Here is a 23,656-nt window from a genome sequence, read left to right on the forward strand (position 1 = left end):
GAAATATTAGTAAAAATAAGTCAATTTAAGAAGGCTGGGAGATTTTTTCATCATTAAGAGACCCCAATCAAGGGGTATTCTGGAAGGCAGCTTCGAAGATCTTATAAATCCAGCCATAGAAACAAACATGAAGGGGAAAACAACAAGAAGTGCGGGAGCAATACCGAAATCACCTAGGACCAGCCTAGGCCCAAGTCCAGGCCCTATGAACAGGTATATACAGCAAGGAATCGGAGAAGGAGAGAAACAAGTGGGTTCAAAGGGCAGACAAATAGATACAAAAGAGAAGGACAACAAGGATAAAAAAGGCCAGTATAAAGTACAAACAGAAACCAGCCACCTCTCAGAACCCAGAATGGAGCCAGAAATGGAGGGGAAGACAGAGGAAAGGAGGAAGGACAACAAGGGCCACAGTTGCCAACAAAACAGGATATGGAAAAAATGTTCGCGGCACTAGAGAATTCCCTAAAAGCAGAGATGTCAACACTCCATAAAGATATGGGATATATGTTAAACAGAGTGGAAGAAGTAGAGATCAAAGTAGACCTACATCAAAAAAACATAAAGGAACTGGAAGATGAAATAAAGAAATTAAAACGGGAACAACAGGAACAATCATATAAAATAGAAGAGCAAGAAAATAGAGATAAAAAGAAAAACTTGAGAATACGTGGGTTACCGGAAACAGAACAAGCAGAAAATCTAATAGAAAAAATGAACAATCTCTTCAACCAAATCTTGGGAAAGGAAACTACTAACACAATAGGAATAGAAAGTGTCTTTCGAGTAAAAAAACCTCAAAGGTTCGCAAGGGAAACATCTAGAGATGTAATCGTACGCTTTGAAAAATGGGAAGAAAAAAAACAGATCTGGATAAACCTAAAGAGGAAAACACAAATAGAGTTTGCGGGAGGTAAATTACAAATATTTCAAGATTTATCTCAAGAAACGTTGAAAAGACGACGGATACTAAAGCCATTATTAGAAATCCTCCGGGAGCAAGAAATTCAATACAACTGGGGTTTTCCAGCATGTCTAATAGCAAGGAAAAACGGAATAAGTGCGAGGCTAAGACATGTGGAGGAGATTCCGGACTTTTGCAACAAACTAGAAATCCCCTCCCCAGAACTGGAAAAATACGCAAATAGTCAGGAGCGAATAACGGCAGGAGATGACCTGCAGTGGCAAGTAAATTCAAGGATCAGACATCAAGATGTGGACTCTCGAGGAAATTAATATCTGAGAAAATACCACACAACGGTGCAAGGGGCCTTAGAGTGGAAAGGGGGGGGGGGGCTGGGGTTGATGGGATGGAAAAAAAGGAAAGTGAAAGGATTGGTAAAACACAACAAAAATGCAGGGAGAGGGAAACAGGGACTCACGGAGTGGACAGGGGGTCGCCCTATTAGTGCTTAGGCAGGGGGGGAATAGGGTGTCTTACAGAGCTCCGCCTCACAATAAATAGAGCAGAGGGGGCAGAGCGTGCCCCACAAAACAAAGTAAAACGCTCTCAGCTCTAGAGAATATGGGGGTAAAAAACCCATATCAGAAAAAAGGGAGGGGGAGGGTGGGAGGAGGGAAAAGGGAGGGAAGGAGGGTGGGGAGGGAAAGGTCTGAGTCACATGAGTGGTTACATAGGCGCACCTATTTTGAGACAAGAGATGAGGAGACCCCGTGCGTCCGCTGGGTGTCCCCTCCATCCGGTCACCTAGGGGGACCGCGTGGGGGGGAGGGCCGGAGGACGGGCGTGGAAGAAAAGGCACAAGAATGGAAAACGTAAACAGCATAAAAATAATCTCTTACAATGTCCGAGGACTAAATTCCCCAGGGAAGAGAAACATCATTCTCCGAGAACTAGAAAAAAGTAAAGCAGAAATAATTTTCCTACAGAAGACGCATATAACCCAAAACTCAAATGCCAAAATTTATTCAAGAAACATACCAACATGGTATCAAGGAGACTCGCCAATAAGAAGGGCCAAAGGAGTAGCCATCGGTATAGGGAAAAATGTACGTTTTCTAATAGATCAAAGGAAAATAGACCCGGAGGGTCGATATCTTTTTATTACAGGAACTATACACAGGGTAAAATATACATTGGCCAATGTCTACTGTCCTAATAAGAACCCTAAAAAATATTTGATAGATATAATTAAAATACTAATGGAATTCAAGCAAGGAAAATTAATACTAGCTGGAGACTTCAACTTCAGCATGGATAATAAAATGGACAGTACCTCAAGAGTAAGGGACAAAGAGGTAAATCAACTAAAGAAATTAAAAAGAACATTATATGAACAGCAACTAATAGACCCTTGGAGAATTCAGCACCCCAGCACAAAGGACTACACATTCTACTCAACAGTACACAAAATTTACTCCAGATTGGATTACATCATGGTCAAACATAGAAACTTGGAAGAAATAGAAGAAACAAAAATAGGCATAATAACCGCCTCAGATCACAGCCCAGTAACCTTGAGAATGAAAATAAAAGGAGAAGTCCTTGAAAGGGGTCCATGGAGAATCAACGAAACTTTATTAGAAGACAGTGAGACCGAAAAAAGCATCATAGAAGAAATTAAAAGATATTTTGAGGAAAACGATACACCAGAGGTATCGAAAGCAACAATATGGGAGGCGCATAAATCTATTATTAGGGGCAAGTTAATAGCCATAGGGGCAAGAAAAAAACAGGAAAGGAAAACAAACATGCAACAAATAATTAAAGAAATTTATGAATTGGAACGAAAACATAAAAATCAAGTAAACAACAAAATCTTCGGCCTACTATCTCAAAAGAGAGAGCAATTAAAAGACTGGATGGAACAAGAAGAAAGGAAGGACTACAACAGAGTAGTACAAGAAAAATATAAATGGGGTAATAAACCAGGAAAATACCTAGCAAATCTGGTAAAAAAAAGAAGTCTTTGAATTACATTGAGAAGATCAAAAATGAAAAAGGAGAAGTGGTAAATAAAACTACAGATATAGCGATAACATTTCAAAAATACTTCAGCTCCCTTTATGCAATAAAAGGACAGGAAAGTTGGAAAGAAGCGAATACAAGAACAAAGAAGATACAAGAATATTTAAAAAAAGCAAACTTACCAAAACTAAAAATAGACCAACTAGAAGAATTGGAAAAAAATATTACGCATGAAGAGGTAAAACTGGCATTAAAGGAAACTCCCGTAGGAAAAAGCCCAGGACCAGACGGGTTTACGGTCAAATACTATAAAAATTTTGAAGAACAGCTGACTCCAAAACTATTAGAATATATGAATTCCTTAGGGGAAGATGAAGAAATAAGAAGTGAATCGTTATTAGCTCATATTACAATACTACCAAAAGAAGGGAAAGACAAAGTTAAATGCTCAAGCTACAGGCCAATAACCCTATTGAATGCCGATACGAAGCTGTACTCCAAGATCCTGGCCACTAGGATAAAAAAACTAATCCCACTGTGGATCAACCCGGACCAAACTGGTTTTGTCCCGGGGAGAGAGGGGCGGGACAACAGCCTAAAATCATTATTGATGTTGCACAAGAAGGTGCAGAATGAGACCCCAGTTCTATTCCTGTCATTGGATGCAGAAAAAGCATTTGACAGGGTAGACTGGGGTTTCATGATGGATACATTGCGGCATTTGGGTATCGGGACAAAAATGATGAAGTGGATAACAAATTTGTATAATGGCCCGACAGCAGTCGTAAAAGTAAACGGTAGACTCTCTCCAAAAATTAAGATGCAGAATGGAACACGGCAAGGCTGTCCACTGTCTCCACTATTATATGTATTGGCTTTAGAACCACTATTAGCAACACTCCGCAATAACAAAGAGGTAGAAGGAGCGAAACTAGGAGGAAAAGAGCATAAGATCGCTGCTTACGCGGACGACATCTTGATGTACGTATCCAACCCAAGAGTGTCACTCCCAAACATACTGAAAGAAATTAAAAAATACGGAGAACTGTCAAACTTCAAAATTAATCCAATAAAAACGGAAATATTAAACATAGGTCTAGAGAAAAAGGAAGTTCAGTTTTTACAAAAAGAATTCCCATTCACTTGGGTAAAAGAACTAAATTACCTTGGAATTAAAATAACTCCTAGAGTCGAAAAAATTTATCAGGCAAACTTTATTCCACTGATCAATGAGGTCAAAGAAGAAATGAAAAAGTTAAGAATACAACCACTTTCATGGATTGGAAGAATAAATATGTTTAAGATGACGATATTACCTAAAATAAACTACAGATTACAGATGTTACCAGTAAAAATCCCGCAGAGCTTTTTTAAAATAATTAAAACAATCCTGCTAAAATACATATGGCTTAATAAAAAACCAAGAATTAATTACACGCTGATCACAAGGAAAAAGGAGCATGGAGGTCTTGCCGCTCCAGATATAAGTAGGTACTATAAAGCCATAGTTTTAACACGAATGTTAGAGTGGACAAATGAGAAAAATGAAAAAAAATGGGTGGAAATAGAAAACACAATAAGTGGAGCCACACTACATAAGAATATTTGGATTCCACGGAAATATAGAATATTGGACACCGACATGCACGAAATAACAAAAAATGTATTTAAAATTTGGGACACCATCCACTTAAAGAATGAATGGAAATATAATTCACCACTATTAGCACTCACGGGATCGAATCTCTTCACCCCTGGGAGGGAAATATTTGAAATCCAAGGAATAGGTAACCCACAACTGAAAGATATCACTAGAAATGGTAAAATAAGAACACGAGTAGAAATAGAGGAAAGGAATGGATGGAAGATGAATGAATGGAAGTATACTCAATTAAGGCACCTAGTAAGCACAATACCACACCCACTGAGAGATGAAACAAAATTAACTGCACTGGAAAAGCTATGTAGCAATGAAACACCATTAAAAAACGGAACATCAAAAATTTATAGTATACTGACAGACTTGGAAGCACAAGAAAGACCAGAATATATAAATCAATGGGAAAAAGAAATGAATTTAAAAATAGATAACCAAAAAGTGGAAAAAATGATAGAAATGGGATATAATAAGGCTTGGGACATGAAGACCATAGAAATGAATTATAAACTAGTATCAAGATGGTATATGACCCCAGTAAGAATACACAGATTCCATCAAGATAGAACCTCCTTGTGTTGGAGAAAATGTGGCCAAATAGCAACGATCACACACATATGGTGGGAATGCCCAATAACAATGGAGTACTGGAAGGAAGTGTTAAATAACATAAAAGAAATAACTGGAGAAGAAATAGAACAAAATATTTGGACTTGCCTCTTCCATATCTACAATAAACCTAAGAAACAATATAGAAAATCAATAATTCCTAACCTCCTGAATGCGGCCAAGGCCTTAATTCCCAAGAATTGGCTAAAAAGTGGAAAACCAGACATTAGAAACTGGCTAAAGGAAATAGATTATCACTACAAAATGGAAGGAGGAGAGAAAGGGGATAATAGTAGATGGGAAAGTTGAAAAAACTACAAAGTCTCGGATATTTATTTAGATAGGATAAAAGAAAGAATAGGTGCAGAGCCAAGTGGATAAATAAACAACATAAAGGAACGGACCAGACACAGGGGAGGAGAGGGGGAGGGGAAATAAGAGGGACTGAGAGAGATTAAGATAATAATAGGGTTTATAATTATAGAAGGCGTTTTGTCGTCGGTTTTTAAAATTATTTAAGAATATCCTAGAAGGGAAAAATAATAAAGATGTGACGGAAACAATCCACAATGATGTGAAAAAGGAGAAGAGATAAAGTTTGACACATAAAGTTGAAATAATGTCTCTCGGAAAACTTTCGCTGAAGTGGATAAGAAAAAAAAAATAAATAAATAAATAAATCACACTCAATACCCACCTGTGTGAGTTACATCATCCTCCTCCTCCTACTGCCACAACTCCAATGCCACAGACACAGCGTGGAAGGAAGAGTGGAAGGAAGACAAGAAAGTGATGACCTGGGTTCAGTCTGGTCTGACAAAAGATGCAGGCTCTTGTATGACCACAGCTTGGGGACATGTATGTCATCTGCTGCTGTTCATGATCTCTTGGACTTCTGGGCCAGATTGTACTCCCTTATATATGGACTCCTCAGGCCACCAATTTTGCCTGAAAATAGTTGATGTGTGCTCTGGGGGCCAAAGGCTTCGCCAATTTCTGCTGTTTCTCCAGCGTTGCCTCCCTCTTTCTTTGGTTATGACCCTTTAATACATTTTTGGTTTGTTTTATTATACTCGCCTATGTGTGTTTTCCTTGAAAAAGGACAGTTTGTTTGTGAGGAGGCAGGTACATTTCAAAAATACAATGTGAAATTAACAAGAGACACCAACACCAAACAATCTCCTTGAGATTAAATAATATAAGATAATAATCGTGTTGTGGTAACTTGACACACAAAACACACCCAAAACTATTCTGGAGTTAAACAAAAAATAATTAAAAAAATAACAGGAGATCAGGATTTAAACAACTAAAGAAAAAATACAAAATCTAAAAACATTAAAAAAAAAAAAAATTGGGAGATGTGACAAATAAAAATATTATATTCATGAAATCACGATAAATAATAAAGAAAGAAGTTTGTGAGAAGTCTGTGTGAATATGAGCAGCAAAACAACTTCATTCTTCTAGCATTATAAAGAAGAAGAGAGTGCGCTGCATTAAACAATTTAAGACACTGCAGCGTGACGAAAGTGCTATATCCATTACGAACGCTAATTTGACCAGACCGAGCAGTTCCGTCTCGGAATTTATTCTGAGCATGCGTGGCACTTTGTGCATCAGAATTGTCCACACACGGTCAGAATTGATGCGAATGGATTTTATTGTCGGAAAATTTTATAGCCTGCCCTCAAACTTTGTGTGTCGGAAATTCCGATGGAAAAAGTCCGATGGAGCCTCCACACGGTCGAAATTTCCGACAAACAAGCTCCGATCGCACATTTTCCGTCGTAAAATCCGACCGTGTGTACAGGACATAAGAGCTGTGGAAATGTGGAATAGAATCCCTCCAAGGGTGGTTCTGGCCAGCTCAGTAGATTGCTTTAAAAAAGGCCTGGATTCTTTCCTAAATGTACATTATATATCTGGATACTGACATTTATAGGTAAAGTTGATCCAGGGAATATCCGACAGGGGAAAACATTCAGGAAGGAATGTTTTCCCCTGCAGTAGCAAATTGGATCATGCTTTGCTGTTTTTTTTTTCACCTTCCTCTTGATCAACTGTGGGTATAGGATTGTGTATATGGGATTGTATGGTTGTTTTTTTTTTTTATTGGTTGAACTAGATGGACTTGTGTCTTTTTTCAACCTGACTACTATTTAACTATGTATTTTGCTATATACGTATGGTTACAGCACAGTTTATACACACTTTGGGGGTCATTTACTATAGCGCCAAAAAATTATCCTGCAGTACCAAAAAATAACTCTCAAAAAAGGCCAGAAAGACTTCAAAAAGTGTTTGGAGACCCGGGTCCTGCCCTAGGGGACATGTATCAATGCAAAAAATTTTTTTAAAAATGGAAAGTTTTTCGAGAGCAGTGATTTTAATAATGCTTAGAGTGAAACAATAAAAATGTAATATTCCTTTAAACTTTGTACCTGGGGGGTGTCTATAGTATGCCTGTAAAGGGGCGCATATTTCCCGTGTTTAGAACAGTCTGACAGCAAAATGACATTTCAAAGGAAAAAAAGTCATTTAAAACTACTCGCGGCTATTAATGAATTGCCGGTCCGACAATACACATAAAAGTTCATTGATAAAAACGGCATGGAAATTCCCCACAGGGGAACCCCGAACCAAAATTTTTTAAAAAATGGCGTGGGGGTCCCCCTAAATTCCATACCAGGCCCTTCAGGTCTGGTATGGATATTAAGGGGAACCTCGGCCAAAATTTAAAAAAAAAATGGCGTGGGGTCCCCCTCAAAATCTATACCAGATGCTTCATGTCTGGTATGGATTTTAAGGGGAACCCCGCGCCCAAATTTTTTTAAAAATGGCGTGGGGTCCCCCCCAAAAATCCATACCAGACTATTTTCCGAGCACGCAACCTGGCAGGCCCCCCCCTGAACCGTACCAGGCCACATGCCCTCAACATTGGGAGGGTGCTTTGGGGTAGGCCACATGCCCTCAACATTGGGAGGGTGCTTTGGGGTAGCCCCCCAAAGCACCTTGTCCCCATGTTGATGGGGACAAGGGCCTCATCCCCACAACCCTTGTCCGGTGGTTGTGGGGGTCTGCGGGCGGGAGGCTTATCGGAATCTGGAAGCCCCCTTTAACAAGGGGACCCCCAGATCCCGGCCCCCCCTGTGTGAAATGGTAAGGGGGTACAACAGTACCCCTACCATTTCACAAAATAAGTGTCAAAAATTATGAGACAATTCCTTTATTGAAATACTTCTTCTTTCTTCTATCTTCTATCTTCTATCTTCCTTCGGTTTCTTCCTCCATCTTCTTCTTCTTCCGGTTCTTCTGGTTCTTCCTTCGGTGTTCTTGTCCAGCATCTTCCTCCATGGCGTCTTCTTCCCTTCTTTTTGGTCCGCTCCGCATCCACCATGATGGGAGGCTCTCACTGTGTAACACTTCTCATCTTCTGACGGTTCTTAAATAACGGAGGGCGGGGCCACCCGGTGACCCCGCTCCCTCTGACGTCATGAGGAATGCCACAGGGAAGTCCCCGTCAAGTCCCCGTGCGTCAGAGGGGGGGCGGGATCACCGGGTCACCCTTCTTCTTCTCGGGCCGCTCAGTATCCACCATGATGGGAGGCTCCCGTTGTGTGATGCTTCTCGTCTTCTGCCGGTTCTTAAATAACTGAGGGCGGGGCCACCCGGTAATCCCGCCCCCCCTCTGACGCACGGGGACTTGACGGGGACTTCCCTGTGGCATTCCTCATGACGTCAGAGGGAGTGGGGTCACCGGGTGGCCCCACCCTCCGTTATTTAAGAACCGGCAGAAGACGAGAAGCATCAAACAACGGGAGCCTCCCATCATGGTGGATACAGAGCGGCCCGAGAAGAAGAAGGGAAGATGCTGCGAAGGAAGATGCCGGACGAGAACACCGAAGGAAGAACCAGAAGAACAAGAAGATGGAGGAAGAAACCAAAGGAAGAAAGAAGATAGAAGAAAGAAGAAGCATTTAAATAAAGGAGTTGTCAAAAACTGTCTCTTGTCATTTTTAACATTTTTGACACTTATTTTGTGAAATGGTAGGGGCACTTTTGTACCCATTACCATTTCACACAGGGGGGGCTGGGATCTGGGGTTCCCCTTGTTAAAGGGGGCTTCCAGATTCTGATAAGCCCCCCGCCTGCAGACCCCCACAACCACCGGGCAAGGGTTGTGGGGATGAGGCCCTTGTCCCCATCAACATGGGGACAAGGTGCCTTGGGGGGCTACCCCAAAGCACCCTCCCAATGTTGAGGGCATGTGGCCTGGTACGGTTCTTTTCCTGCGGTCTGCTAAGTTGCGTGCTCGGATAAGGGTCTGGTATGGATTTTTGGGGGGACCCCACGCCATTTTTTTTTAAATTTTGGCACGGGGTTCCCCTTAAAATCCATACCAGACCTGAAGGGCCTGGTATGGAATTTGGGGGGACCCCCACGCATTTTTTTTTAAATTTTGGTTTGGGGCTCCCCTTAATAGTCATACCAGACCCAAAGGGCCTGGTAATGGACTATGGGGGAATCCCGGGGCGTTTTTATCAATGAACTTTTATGTGCATTTTCGGGACGACAATTCATTAATAGCTGGTGTCTTGCCGAGAAAGTTCCCCCGGCGGATAAGGAGCCCCCTGTACTGCCCATGCACTGCGCTTGCACAGTATGAACGACTACAGAGCCGCCGAAAGTCTCCAAAGTAGAACAGCTGATCGTCAGCTCTACACGGCACCTGAGCACTACATTCTGCCTTGAGTCCAGGTTCAAGCCCCACCATCCAAGTGGACATAGAGTTAGAATAAAAATATGCAGAATGAAGCAAGGCCGTGCCCGAATCGTGGCGAGCGAAGCGTGGCGCCCTGTACAGCTGACGCACAGGTGTTCAGCTTTGGCTATTTTCGGCGGCTCATACTGCGCAAGCGCTGCGCCTGCGCAGTACAGGGGAGTCCTTATCCGCCGGGGGGAACTTTCTCGGCAGAACACCAGCGCTAGCACTTTTAAATGACCTTTTTCTTCCTTTAGAAATGTAATTTTGCTGTCAGACTGTTCTAAACACGGGAAACGCGCGCCACTTTACAGGCATACTATAGACACCCCCCAGGTACGAAATGTAAAGGAATATTGCACTTTTATTGTTTCACTTTAAGCATTATTAAAATCACATCAACACATCACATTTTTATCTGCAAGATTATAGAAACATACTTAACAGTCATTCTTACAAAGCATTCCAACATAATATTACAAAAAATACTTATTCAAAACACCCACCACCAGCCCACAATCCACACATACATACATTGGTGACCATGTTCTGTTGGAAGCTGCATTTCGGTGTACACGATTAAACAAGATCAAAAAGAGTAGGTCAGCAGATGCTTCCAAACGATGTTTGCATGATCAGACAGGAACAATACACACACAACATTGACAGCATGGCCACATAAACCCACTTTTGATTGAAAAAATGCACAAGAATTTCATCACATATCCCTAGTTGGGCATTTGTCAATATGCACAATATCATTCCTTCTCCACCACAAATCACAGCAAAAAACCTGGCCAAACGAACCTCCCTACTGCAGGCCTTTATATAAGAGAGGTTGTATTGTTAGCACACTGACACACCCAATAGAAGTACACGCCCACCAGTATCTTTCAATCTGTCTCTTCATGTATGTCTAAAGTGATTGCACCTGATGGGCAGGAACACATAATACTATTCGCAACTGGGTTAGCCCTTGGCTATGTGCATCAAATCTTCAACTACAGGACAAAGATCAAAGTCCATTTGCATCCACATAAACAAAGCAACAGTTTTCTAAGCATATGTACCCGTGCAGTGTAAACCCTAAAATTTGAAATGTCCAAGTCCCTGGGCATGATTAGTGCTAATAAACTTTAACATCAGTCCCTGGCTGCAATGAGCTTCCCATATATAGTCCAAAATTAACTTTCTTACATTAGAACCTATTTTGACAGGAGACAAATAATATGCCAGCATGTCTTTGGATTGTGGTAAGAAACCCACACAGGGAGAACATATAAACTTCAACACAAGGATTAGCATGTTGGGGAATTGAACCAACATCCCAGGTGCTGTTAGACAGAACAGTTACCCACTTAGCCACCAGGCAGCCTCACACATGTTCTCTGCATCTCTGTGGTGTGAACCAGCCCTAAGTCCATAGCCATGCTCAGTGTCACAAGCAATATACAATATATTGGCCTAAGTATTGGGACACCTGCCTTTAAACGCATATGAACTGTAATGGCATCCCAGTATTAGTATTGGGTTCAAAACTCATTTGGCCCACCCTTTGCAGCTATAACAGCTTTAACTCTTCTGGGAAGGCTGTCCACAAGGTTTAGGAGTGTGTCTATGGGAATGTTTGGCCATTCTTCCAAGTGCATTTGTGAGGTCAGGCACTGATGTTGGATGATGAGGTCTGACCTATAGTCTCCTCTCTAATTCATCCCCAAGGTGTTCTGTTGTGTTGAGGTCAGGACTCTGTCCAGGCCAATCAAGTTCCTCCACCCCAAAATCAGTCATCTGTGTCTTTATGGACCTTGCTTTGTGCACTGGTCCAAATGATTTGGTGGAGGGGGATTATGATGTGGGGTTGTTTTTCAGAGGTTGGGCTTGGCCTCTTAGTTCCAGTTAAGGGAACTCTTAAGGCGTCAGCATACCAAGACATTTTGGACAATTTTATGCTCCCAACTTTGTGGGAACAGTTTGAGGAAATCCCCTTCCCGTTCCAACATGACTGCACACCAGTGCACAAAGCAAGGTCCATAAAGACATGGATGAGCAAGTTTGGGGTGGAGAAACTTGACTTGACGGCACAGCATCCTGGCCTCAACCCGATAGAACACCCATTGGCTGAATTAGAGTAGAGACTGCGAGCCAGGCCTTCTCATCCAACATCTGTGCCTGGTCTCACAAATGCACTTCTGGAAGAATGATCAAACGTTCCCATAGACACACTAAACCTTGTGGATAGCCTTCCCAGAAGCTGTTCTAGCTGCAAAGGGTGGGCCAAATCGGACTAAGACTGGGCTGCCATTAAAGTTCATGTGTGTGTAAAGGCATCCCAATACTTTTGGCTAAATAGTGTATCTGGAAAAGACTTACAATGGTGGTAGAACCCTCCTACACATAAATACTACATTTAGACATAGTTATAGGACCTGGGAGATGACACAACTTCTCTACATGAAGCAACATGTTCAGGATTTGAACCCAGACCCTCAGGGATATTAAGCAGAAGTTCTAACCTCTAAGCCACAGAGCTGCCACATGTGAGAGCCTCCTACACATAACTACACATAAAAACACATAAATACTGCATTTCTTTGGACATACAGGTGATTGAATTACATTACTCAAGAGTTATTCTTCTTGATTTATTCTGTGATATTTGGTGTTTTTTTTGTGGGTGAGTGTAGAATATTACCCTCAAATTTTTGGGATTTACATTTTGCTTTCTGATGTTGGTACACATATCACATTTTTTGGGCTCAAATTATGAATATTTGGAAATAATAAAAAGCACAAAAAAATTGTGATTCGTTTCAAATTTGCATCAGCAATGGTATTGTTTGTGGATTGTAAAGACACCTGTGTGAGTTTGGGTAAAGATGGTTGTGAGATGGAGAGTAACAAGTGAAAGTGACAGAGAAAAATATATTTTACCAAAACATCAAAACATTCCACATTCTACCATTCTTAAAAACAAAATATTTTAAATAGAAGCAACAATGTTGCAAAGGAAAATTTATTTCAGAGAAAGATACATTTCATCTCAACATTAAAAGGTTTTTTTTTGTGAAAGTTATGCCGCGTACACACGGTCGGACTTTCTGGGAAGCTAGGTCCGACGTACTTGCCGCCAGACTTCTGGCGGACTACCGCCGGACTTTCTGAACGGACAGACTTGCCTACACACGACCAGACTTTCCGGAATCCGGTCTTCCCGACGGACTTCCACCGGACTTTCAGAATGAACGGACTTTCCCACACACGGACAAGTCCGTTCATTTTGAACGTGACTCGGGTACGAAGGGACTAGAAAAGGAAATCAATCTCGGCAAGATTGAAACCTTGCGAGCCCCGTCGCAGGCATCCCAGGCCCTTAGGTCTGGTATGGAACTGTAAGGGGAACCCCCTACGCCGAAAAAATGGCGTGGGGTCCCCCCTAGATCCATACCAGACCCCGATCCGAGCCCGCAGCCCGGCCGGTCAGGAAAGGGGGTGGGGACGAGCGAGCGCCCCCCCTCCTGAACCGTACCAGGCCGCATGCCCTCAACATGGGGGGGTGGGTGCTTTGGGGGAGGGGGTGCCCTGCAGGGCCCCCCACCACAAAGCACCTTGTCCCCATGTTGATGAGGACAAGGGCCTCTTCCCGACAACCCTGGCCGTTGGTTGTCGAGGTCTGCGGGCAGGGGGCTTATCGGAATCCGGGAGCCCCCTTTAATAAGAGGGCCCCCAGGTCCCGGCCCCCCACCCTATGTGAATGAGTATGGGGTACATGGTACCCCTACCCATTCACCTAGGGAAAGTGTCAATAATAAAACACACTACACAGGTTTTTAAAATAATTTATTAAACAGCTTCGGGGGGTCTTCTTCCGGCTTCGGGGGTCTTCCTCCAGCTCTGGGGAGGTCTTCTTCCGGCTTCGGGGGTCCCTCCAGTTCCTCTTCTCCCGGCGTCCGGTTTGTTCTTCTCCGCTCTCTCTGTCCTCTTCTCCCGGTGTTCCAGTTCTTCGGCCGGTTCCTCCGCTGTCTTCAGGCCGCTCTCTTGCCAGTGGAGGTCCGGACTTCTGGGCTTCTTGTCTTCTTCCCTCTTCTCTTCTCTAGATGTTGACATGACGGTCTCTCCGGCTGGACTGCTCTCTGAAGGCTCCGTTGTGACTTATATAGGCGGAGACCCCGCCAACTTATGTTGTCACAGTCCCTGGGCATGCTGGGACTGTGACATTTTAGGGGGCGTGGTCACCGGGTGATGTTGACCACGCCCCCCTAACCCACTGACCACTATACTGTCCACTATACTGTCCACTACACTGACCACTATACTGACCACTGAGAACTACACTATACTATACTACACTGAGAACTACACTACAGTGACCATTACACTGTCCACTACACTACACTGACCACTATACTACACTGACCACTATACTATACACTCCACCATACTGACCACTACACTAACCACTATACTGTCCACTATACTGACCACTACACTATACTGTCCACTATACTGACCACTACACTGAGAACTACATTACACTGACCACTATACTGTCCACTACACTACACTGACCACTATACTACACTGTCCACTACACTATACTGACCACTATACTACACTGTCCACTACACTGATCACTACACTACACTGACCACTACACTACACTGACCACTACACTATACTGTCCACTATACTACACTGTCCACTACACTACACTTACCACTACACTACACTGACCACTACACTACACTGTCCACTACACTATACAGACTACAATACTACACTGTCCACTACACTACACTGTCCACTACACTATACAGACTACAATACTACACCGTCCACTACACTGACCACAATACTACACTGACCACTACACTACACTGACCACTACACTACACTGTCCACTACACTACACTGTCCACTACACTGACCACTACACTACACTGCCCACTACACTATACAGACTACAATACTACACTGACCATTATACTACACTGACCACTATACTACACTGTCCACTATACTACACTGACCACTATACTACACTGTCCACTACACTACACTACACTGACCACAATACTACACTGTCCACTACACTATACTACACTGTCCACTACACTACACTGTCCACTACACTATACTGACCACTATACTATACTGACCACAATACTACACTGCCCACTACACTACACTGTCCACTATACTACACGGTCCACTACACTATACTGACCACAATACTACACTGACCACTACACTACACTGTCCACTACACTATACTACACTGTCCACTACACTACACTGTCCACTACACTATACTGACCACTACACTATACTACACTATACTGACCACAATACTACACTGTCCACTACACTACACTGTCCACTACACTATACTGACCACTACACTATACTGACCACTACACTACACTACACTGTCCACAATACTACACTGTCCACTACACTACACTGTCCACTACACTATACTGACCACTACACTATACTGACCACTACACTACACTGTCCACTAGACTACACTGACCACTACACTACACTGTCCACTACACTATACTACACTGTCCACTACACTACACTGTCCACTACACTACACTGTCCACTATACTACACTGTCCACTACACTATACTGACCACTACACTACACTGTCCACTACACTATACTAACCACTATACTACACTGTACACTATACTGTCCTGCCTAGTCTTCCTATACTGACACTACATATACAGCGCCTGTCTCTTCTCCCCCCCCGTGTTTATCCATTTCTCACCTTCTTGTCTTGCATCGGTCTGGAGGATAGGAGGAGGAGGAGGAGGAGGAGGAGAAGACAGCGGCCCCGGCGGCTCACACTCTCCAGTGCTAGTCTCCCCGCGCTCCAGCCAGCATGTTCATGGTTTCCCGGCGCACTGTGATTGGGCGTATGGGGGTCATGTGCGGAGGCGGGACTTCAGGAGCAACCGTGATCCCGGATAGGCCAGCCCCACGCCGCACATGACCCCCATATGCCCAATCACAGGTCGCCAAACACTGGACATGGCGGCGGAACGCGGGGGACACAGGAAATTAAATTAGGAGGAGGCAGCCAGGAGTAGTGACACTACTGGCACGAAATTGCGCTCCCCTAAATGTCGCGCCCGGGGCCACGGCACCCCCTGCACCCCCCATGCTATGCCACTGCTCGTCCCCACCCCCTTTCCTGACCGGCCAGGCTGCGTGCTCGGATCGGGGTCTGGTATGGATTTTGGGGGGACCCCCACGCCGGTTTTTCGGCGTAGGGGGTTCCCATTACAGTTCCATACCAGACCTAAGGGCCTGGGATGCCCCCCATGCTCGCCGCAATAGGAAAATGTGTTTTTCCTATTGCAGCGAGCGCAAGATGCAGTACCCTGCCCCTCCGTCGTATCTGGTCTGTTGGACCAGCATACAGACGAATGGGCTTTCCGTCAGGAACTGAGTCCGGCGGAGTTACGACGTAAAGATTTGAAGCAAGTTTCAAATCTAAAGTACGTCGGATTTCCGACCGAAACGGTCCGTTGGAAGTCCGATGGAGACCACACACGGTCGGATTGTCCGCCGGACTTTTGTAGCCGAAAAGTCCGACCGTGTGTATGCGGCATTAGAATTGTCCCATTAGAATCAATGGCTGAAACTTGATTTGGACTAGAATAGAGCAGATTTTCACTTCAAAAAAATGTTCTCTAATTAGCTCTCATTTTGGTATTTACTATAGCGCCGGGTAAAAAAGACACTTGAGTTAAAATGAGAGCTATTTTCAGGTCTGAGCATGCTTAGTTGTGTTGGCACCTAGTTGTCCAAAACGGGACACTTCTCAGACATTTAAAGATATTTCAGCGTAGAAATCACTTTTTCACACAGTTCAAAAGCAGATTATCTTTAAATAATATACCGCATATTTCAGTACCATTTAGGCAATTATATCATGCTCTAAACATTATTTCCATGTGCACTACTCCAGGTTTTAGCAGAGTAAGGCTTTGGGCGCTATTTGTTTTCAGGGAACTATAGTAAATTTGATTTTGGGAGTATTTTCTCACCAGCGCTATAGTAAATATTGTTTTAGCGCTAATTAGCGCCGCAGCTCTATAGTAAATGACCCCCTAAGTCTGGTTGCACATAGCACTTTATATATAGTGTGGAATATCTTTTATTTTATTGAATATGTTTTGAGATGCTGTTTTTTGTTTCAGTCATTTTTTTATTATTATTTTTATAAAAGAACTAAAAGTAAGTGATCACTTTCCAGAGCAGCAAACAATCCCTGTGTGCTCTGTACATAAAACAGAATGATTTATAAGTGGAGGTGAGAGGAACAAATTTACCAAAAAGGGAAACCAGCGAAGATCTTGGTAGTAAGGTTAAGTCCTTCTTAAGACCACAGGTATACAGGTGTTATTCCAAATAACACAAACTTTGTTAACATTGGGAGATAGCTATCAAGATACCTGCTCTCAAAGACGGAATACAAAGCAACAAGTTTGGATCTGGAGGTCAACACCTCACCAATGTGTACAGTAATCACCAGGAGGCCTGTGAAGTAGAAAAGCCTTAATCCAGTGTGTATAGATTCCTGAGTATTTCCCATTATCGTACAATAAAACAATCCCACATAGGGTACTCAAACCCCCAATTGTAAACATGAGCAGCTCTGTTAAGAAAAGAGCAGAAGAACTGCTAGAGCATGAAGCCAAGACTGGCAAGAATCAAAAGAACAATAGAAAAGGTAAGGATAGGAAAAAGAATAAAGAAAGAAGTGCTTCCATCTGGGGATCCTTCATACAATATCAGCCATGTTTGTTTGGGACCTGCAGGTAGGCTAACTAAGGAGACCATATTTTATCAGATATGTATTGTTTGTCTTGAAGATCCTGTTTTCTATTCCATTTTTTGATCAATTGTCACATTTATTTTGGATCATGCCTGAGTTAGAAACAGTGCAATATATGGATACTGTATATTTATATATATATGTATTTCCTCATTATTCAAGGAATTTTTGAGTGCAGCATTTTCTGATATGTTCACAATTTGAGGTCAAGCACAACCTTTTTAGAATTTTTTTCCAGTTGAAAAATTAAATATTTTAATTGTGCCCTGTCAATGTGACCATTTTCTTTTTTCAGTTTCATTTATAGTTTCTGTGACCTACTGTTGGACTTACCATTACTCCACAAATGACATGATCTATGACAAAGCTCAGGAATTTTGTCAGAGTAAATATACTGATCTTGTGGCCATACAGAATAAAAAAGAGATTGAATACCTCCAAGAAAATATTCCCACAAATAAATATTATTATTGGATAGGAATAAGGAAGATCAATGGTGTATGGACTTGGGTGGGAACCAACAAGACGCTTACAAAAGAGGCAGAAAACTGGGGTGAGAATGAACCAAATAATAAAAAGAACAATGAAGATTGTGTTGAGATATATATTGGGAGAGAAAAAGATTCAGGGAAGTGGAATGATGATTCCTGCAAAAAGAGGAAACGTGCATTGTGCTATACAGGTAAGAAATATTTTCATTTTTTACATATTATACAGCCGTGGTCAAAAGTTTTGTGAATGACACAAATATTAACTAATAAAGTCTGCTGCTTCAGCGTTTTTAGATTTTTTTTAGACGTTACTATGGTATATAAATAGACAATACTTTCGCGCCCGTGATAATAAATATAGAAAAAATTAATAAATAAATATAGTAAGTGTAAAAAAACACACAAAAAAACACAAAAAGTCACAAATACAAGCTGCTCCCCTAATTTGAATGAAACAATCAAATAAGTAATGGTGTACAGTAGGGGGCGCTAGAGACCTGAAAACATATGTATTTGCCAATAGATACACACACTAACTATATCAACCACAGTGGATTAAATAGTGCTGTTTGTGCTAAACTGAAATTATATCAAATACATAGTTTATAATAAAATTGAATATAAAGAATGAAGTGAAAAGTGATATTAAAATCAACAAAAATCTTAGTGCAAATGTGATAATTGAAATCGTGATGTTTGATTGTCCCAATCCATTGAAAAGATCAGAGCAAACAATTGAAACCAACATCAAAGCAGACACATGGATCCTCAAAGATGCAACAATTCTTGCGATGATATAAAGATTCCGTCACCCAAGAGGAAAAAACACCTGAAGATAATAGATATCTGCTTACCAGATACCAATGACTTCTTTAACTAAAAAGAAAGTCATTAGTGCTTGTACAGGATTGTGCCTGTTCACATGAAGGCTGGAAGGCTGGATGGTACTTTAGGCATAGATCCCTCCCGTCCCATTCATTCAGGATAGGAAATATGAGAAACAAAAGGGAATCTCCATAGCGTAAAACCGTTTAATGTATAAAATAGAGAACAATAAAATAGCCAATTGGCCTCTTACATTGATCGGTGCCTACCCGTCACTGGGACTGCTTGCATGTCAGGGTGAATGGAGTCAGGAACCCTTCGCATCACATCGCACATGCGGCGTGCGATGTGATGCGAAGGGTTCCTGACTCCATTCACCCTGACATGCAAGCAGTCCCAGTGCCGGGTAGGCACCGATCAATGTAAGAGGCCAATTGGCTATTTTATTGTTCTCTATTTTATACATTAAACGGTTTTACGCTATGGAGATTCCCTTTTGTTTCTCATATTTCCTATCCTGAATGAATGGGACGGGAGGGATCTATGCCTAAAGTACCATCCAGCCTTCCAGCCTTCATGTGAACAGGCACAATCCTGTACAAGCACTAATGACTTTCTTTTTAGTTAAAGAAGTCATTGGTATCTGGTAAGCAGATATCTATTATCTTCAGGTGTTTTTTCCTCTTGGGTGACGGAATCTTTATATCATCGCAAGAATTGTTGCATCTTTGAGGATCCATGTGTCTGCTTTGATGTTGGTTTCAATTGTTTGCTCTGATCTTTTCAATGGATTGGGACAATCAAACATCACGATTTCAATTATCACATTTGCACTAAGATTTTTGTTGATTTTAATATCACTTTTCACTTCATTCTTTATATTCAATTTTATTATAAACTATGTATTTGATATAATTTCAGTTTAGCACAAACAGCACTATTTAATCCACTGTGGTTGATATAGTTAGTGTGTGTATCTATTGGCAGATACATATGTTTTCAGGTCTCTAGCGCCCCCTACTGTACACCGTTACTATGGTATACTGAAGTACAATTACAATAATTTCATAAGTGTCAAAGGCTTTTATTGACAATTAAATTATATTTATGCAAAGAGTCAATATTTGCAGTGTTGACCCTTCTTTTTCAAGACCTCTGCAATTTGCCCTTGCATGCTATTAATCAACTTCTGGGCCACATCCTGACCGATGGCAGCTTATTCTTGCATAATAAATGCTTGGAGTTTGCCAGAATTTGTGGGGTTTTGTTTTGTTCACCAGCCTCTTGTGAATTGACCACAAGTTCTCAATGGGATTAAGGTCTGGGGAGTTTCCTGGCTATGGACCCAAAATTTTGATATTTTGTTCCCCAAGCCACTTAGTTATCACTTTTGCCTTATGGCAAGGTGCTCCATCATGCTAGAAAGGGCATTGTTCATCACAAAACTCTTCTTGGATGGTTGGGAGAAGTTGCTCTCAGAGGATGTTTTTGTACCATTCTTTACTCATGGCTGTGTTCTTAGGCAAAATTGTGAGTGAGCCCACTCCCTTGGCTGAGAAGCAACCAGCAACCCCACACATGAATGGTCTCAGGATGCTTTACTGTTGGCATGACACAGGACTAATGGTATCATTCACCTTTTCTTCTCCAGACAAGGTTATTTCCGGATGCCCCAAACAATCAGAAAGGGGATTTATAAGAGAAAATCACTTTACCCCAGTCCTCAGAAGTCCAATCCCTATACATTTTGCAGAATATCAGTCTGTCCCTGATGTTTTTCCTGAAGTGGCTTCTTTGCTGCCCTTCTGACACCAGGCCATCCTCCAAAAGTCTTCGACTCTCTGTGCATGCAGATGCACTCACACCTGCCTGCTGTCATTCCTGAGAAAGCTCTGCACTTGTGGTGCCCCAATACCACAGAATCAACTGTAGGAGACGGTCTTGGCCCGTGCTGGACTTTCTTGGGCTCCCGGAAGTCTTCTTCACAAATGCAATAGGAATGTTTTCTATGGGATTAAGTTCATTTTCATGGCAAAGAGGGACTTTGCAATTAATTGCAATTCACCTGATCACTCTTCATAACCTTCTGGAGTATATGCAATATGCCATCATAAAAACTGAGGCAGCAGACTTTGTGAAAATTAAAATTTGTGTCATTCTCAAAACTTTTGGCCATGGCTGTACTGTGAATCCATGTAAAGTGGTTGTAAAGTCAAAGAAAGATTACTGCAGGCCCCTCTGTTCTACCAAGCTATACTACACTGTGTATATGTTTGTATAAAATTATGCCTCTAAATACCTTCTTTCAGATCTTTTCTGGTCAGTCACATGACCTCCGGCCGCTCTCCTCCCCTGATATAAGGGCTACAGTGGGAGAGGCTGAGGTCACCCTCTCAGGTCAGCCGGGAGGTCATGTGACCGCTGTGCTGTCCCCACAGCCCCTCCCGCTATAGCCCTTAGAGCAGAGCAGCCGGAGCAGCCATGATGTTTTTTAAGTTATTGCACACCATTTTTTCTGCTCTCCCTAATGAGCATTTCACTTTAACCTTTAACACTGCTAAGGCTGAAACACAGGCTTACACCCTCACCCTTGTGAGTGTGAGATTTCTATTTCTGTCTGTGCCCTTGCTTAATTTGTATCTCTTTACTTTCTGTCCCAAGGACAGGGTATCGCAGGCATGAGAAGTGATGGAGAATGTCTCCAATGGATTTAAACAGAGGCGTTGCTAGGGGGGTGCGGTCCGCACCCGGGTGACACCCGCTAGAGGGGTGACACCCTCCCGACGGTGAGGAAAGCCCTGGTATTTTTTTTTTTTCAATCAGCTGACCCATTCACCCCGCACTCCGCAGCCTGCCGGGTTGGAACAACACACACCTCCAGCGCCGTGGTGGCGCCTGGTGTGTCAGTGTGTGAACATGCTGCATGTTCTCCTTCTTCCTCCTCCTACTGAGCCAGCCTGTCACATCTCATCTCAGTCACACTGCACTGCAGAGTAAGAGATTATGTCACTACACACACTATTATCTTCAGCGCACTCTGAAGCTGCCCTCCGCTCTCGTCTCCAGAACCCAGCTGCAGCCAGATTCGGAACAGGTGGGGGGGTGTCCTGGTATCCTCCGCTGGCCCGAACCCAGGGGGTGAGGTGAGGGGGGTGGGGTGGTTGCCATGGTACCGACACACCACCAAAGAGCTAGTGTGGGAGGACTCTCACTGTCTGGCACCCTGGCTGACCTGTGCTGTGCAAGTAAGTAAGATAAGGAAGGGGGGGTGCAAGGTGGTCTGCTAGACACAGCTATAGTTAAAATATATATATATATGTGTAATATAGCTGGTCCAGATGCCCCCCCCCCCCCCCACCAGACCATCACTCAGCTACTGTGCCTATTTATATCTAATATAATATATCTGTGTCCAGCAGCACCCCCCCCTTATCAGACAGACAAAACTCACTATATTATATTAGCTGACTGAGCCACCCCCACCCTGAGCTGGTCTGATGATGATGATGGGGGGGTGTGCTGCTGGACACAGATATATTATATTAGATATAGGCACAGTAGCTGAGTGACACACTCACCCACCCTAAGTGAGCTGGTCTCATGGGGGGGGTACTGTGTCCACAGTCACCAGGTAGCTGAGCGGAGCCACCCTAAGCTGGTCTGATAAGGGGGGGTGTCTACAGACCACAGCACAGGTGTAGACAGACAGAGACCCACACCCACATCAGATCCATCCAGCAAGCAGAAGGTCACAGCAGCATCTTGCCATCTTCCCTGCGGCCATCAGAGCCGGTCCAGCAAGCAACATGTCATGTCAGCAGGTCAGTTCCAAAATGCAAATCAAATCAAGGCCAATGATTCCATTATCTGCTGTCCCCGGGGACAGATATGATCCAGAGATCACCACACAGTGGGATCTCTGGATCGGATCTGTCCCTGGGGACAGTAGATAATGAAAACTGTGGGGGCAGAGCTGCGATGACGTCACTCATCATGTTGGAGCCCTCGGTTAGGCCCCTTTCACACTGGGGAGGTGGGTGTGTCGGCGATAAAGCGCCGCCATTTTTAGCAGCGCTTTACCGTCAATTTTACAGTGCTATTCGGCCCCTAGTGGGGAGCTTTTAACCCCTGCCAGCAGCCGAAAAAGGGATAAAATCACCCGCAAAGCGCCGCTGCAGCAGTGCTTTTACGGCGGTATAGCCGCAGTACCCATTCATTTCAATGGGCAGGAGCAGTGGAGAAGCAGTATACACACCACTCCTTCACCGCTCCAAACATACTGCTAGCAGGACCTTTTGTAGCCTCCTGCCAGCGCACCGCTCCAGTGTGAAAGCCCTCGGGTTTTCACACTGGAGTGTGAGGAGCGGCTGTTTCAGGGCGCTTTGCAGGCGCTATTATTAGCGTTATAGCGCCTGCAAAGTGCCTCAGTGTGAAAGGGGTCTTACAGCACAATACTCTGAAGGTCCGGCACGGTATGCTGGTGGGTGTGGAGGCCATTGGAGTACAGTGACGTCATTGTCCAGT

At 43.1% G+C, this 23,656-nt stretch overlaps 1 protein-coding gene across 2 annotated transcripts in view; it reads left to right on the forward strand.

Annotated features, from left to right (window-relative positions):
- SELL (selectin L) overlaps positions 1–23,656 on the forward strand; it is a 354,075-nt gene that overhangs the window by 85,436 nt on the left and 244,983 nt on the right. For both annotated transcript variants that reach the window (XM_073592840.1, XM_073592841.1), the window contains exon 3: positions 18,112–18,498. In XM_073592840.1, the coding sequence (XP_073448941.1) occupies positions 18,112–18,498 (387 nt within the window). The remainder of the gene's footprint in view (positions 1–18,111; positions 18,499–23,656) is intronic.

The sequence above is a fragment of the Aquarana catesbeiana genome, linkage group LG07 (genome assembly GCF_042186555.1).
Source record: "Aquarana catesbeiana isolate 2022-GZ linkage group LG07, ASM4218655v1, whole genome shotgun sequence".
Classification (NCBI taxonomy): Eukaryota; Metazoa; Chordata; class Amphibia; order Anura; family Ranidae; genus Aquarana; species Aquarana catesbeiana.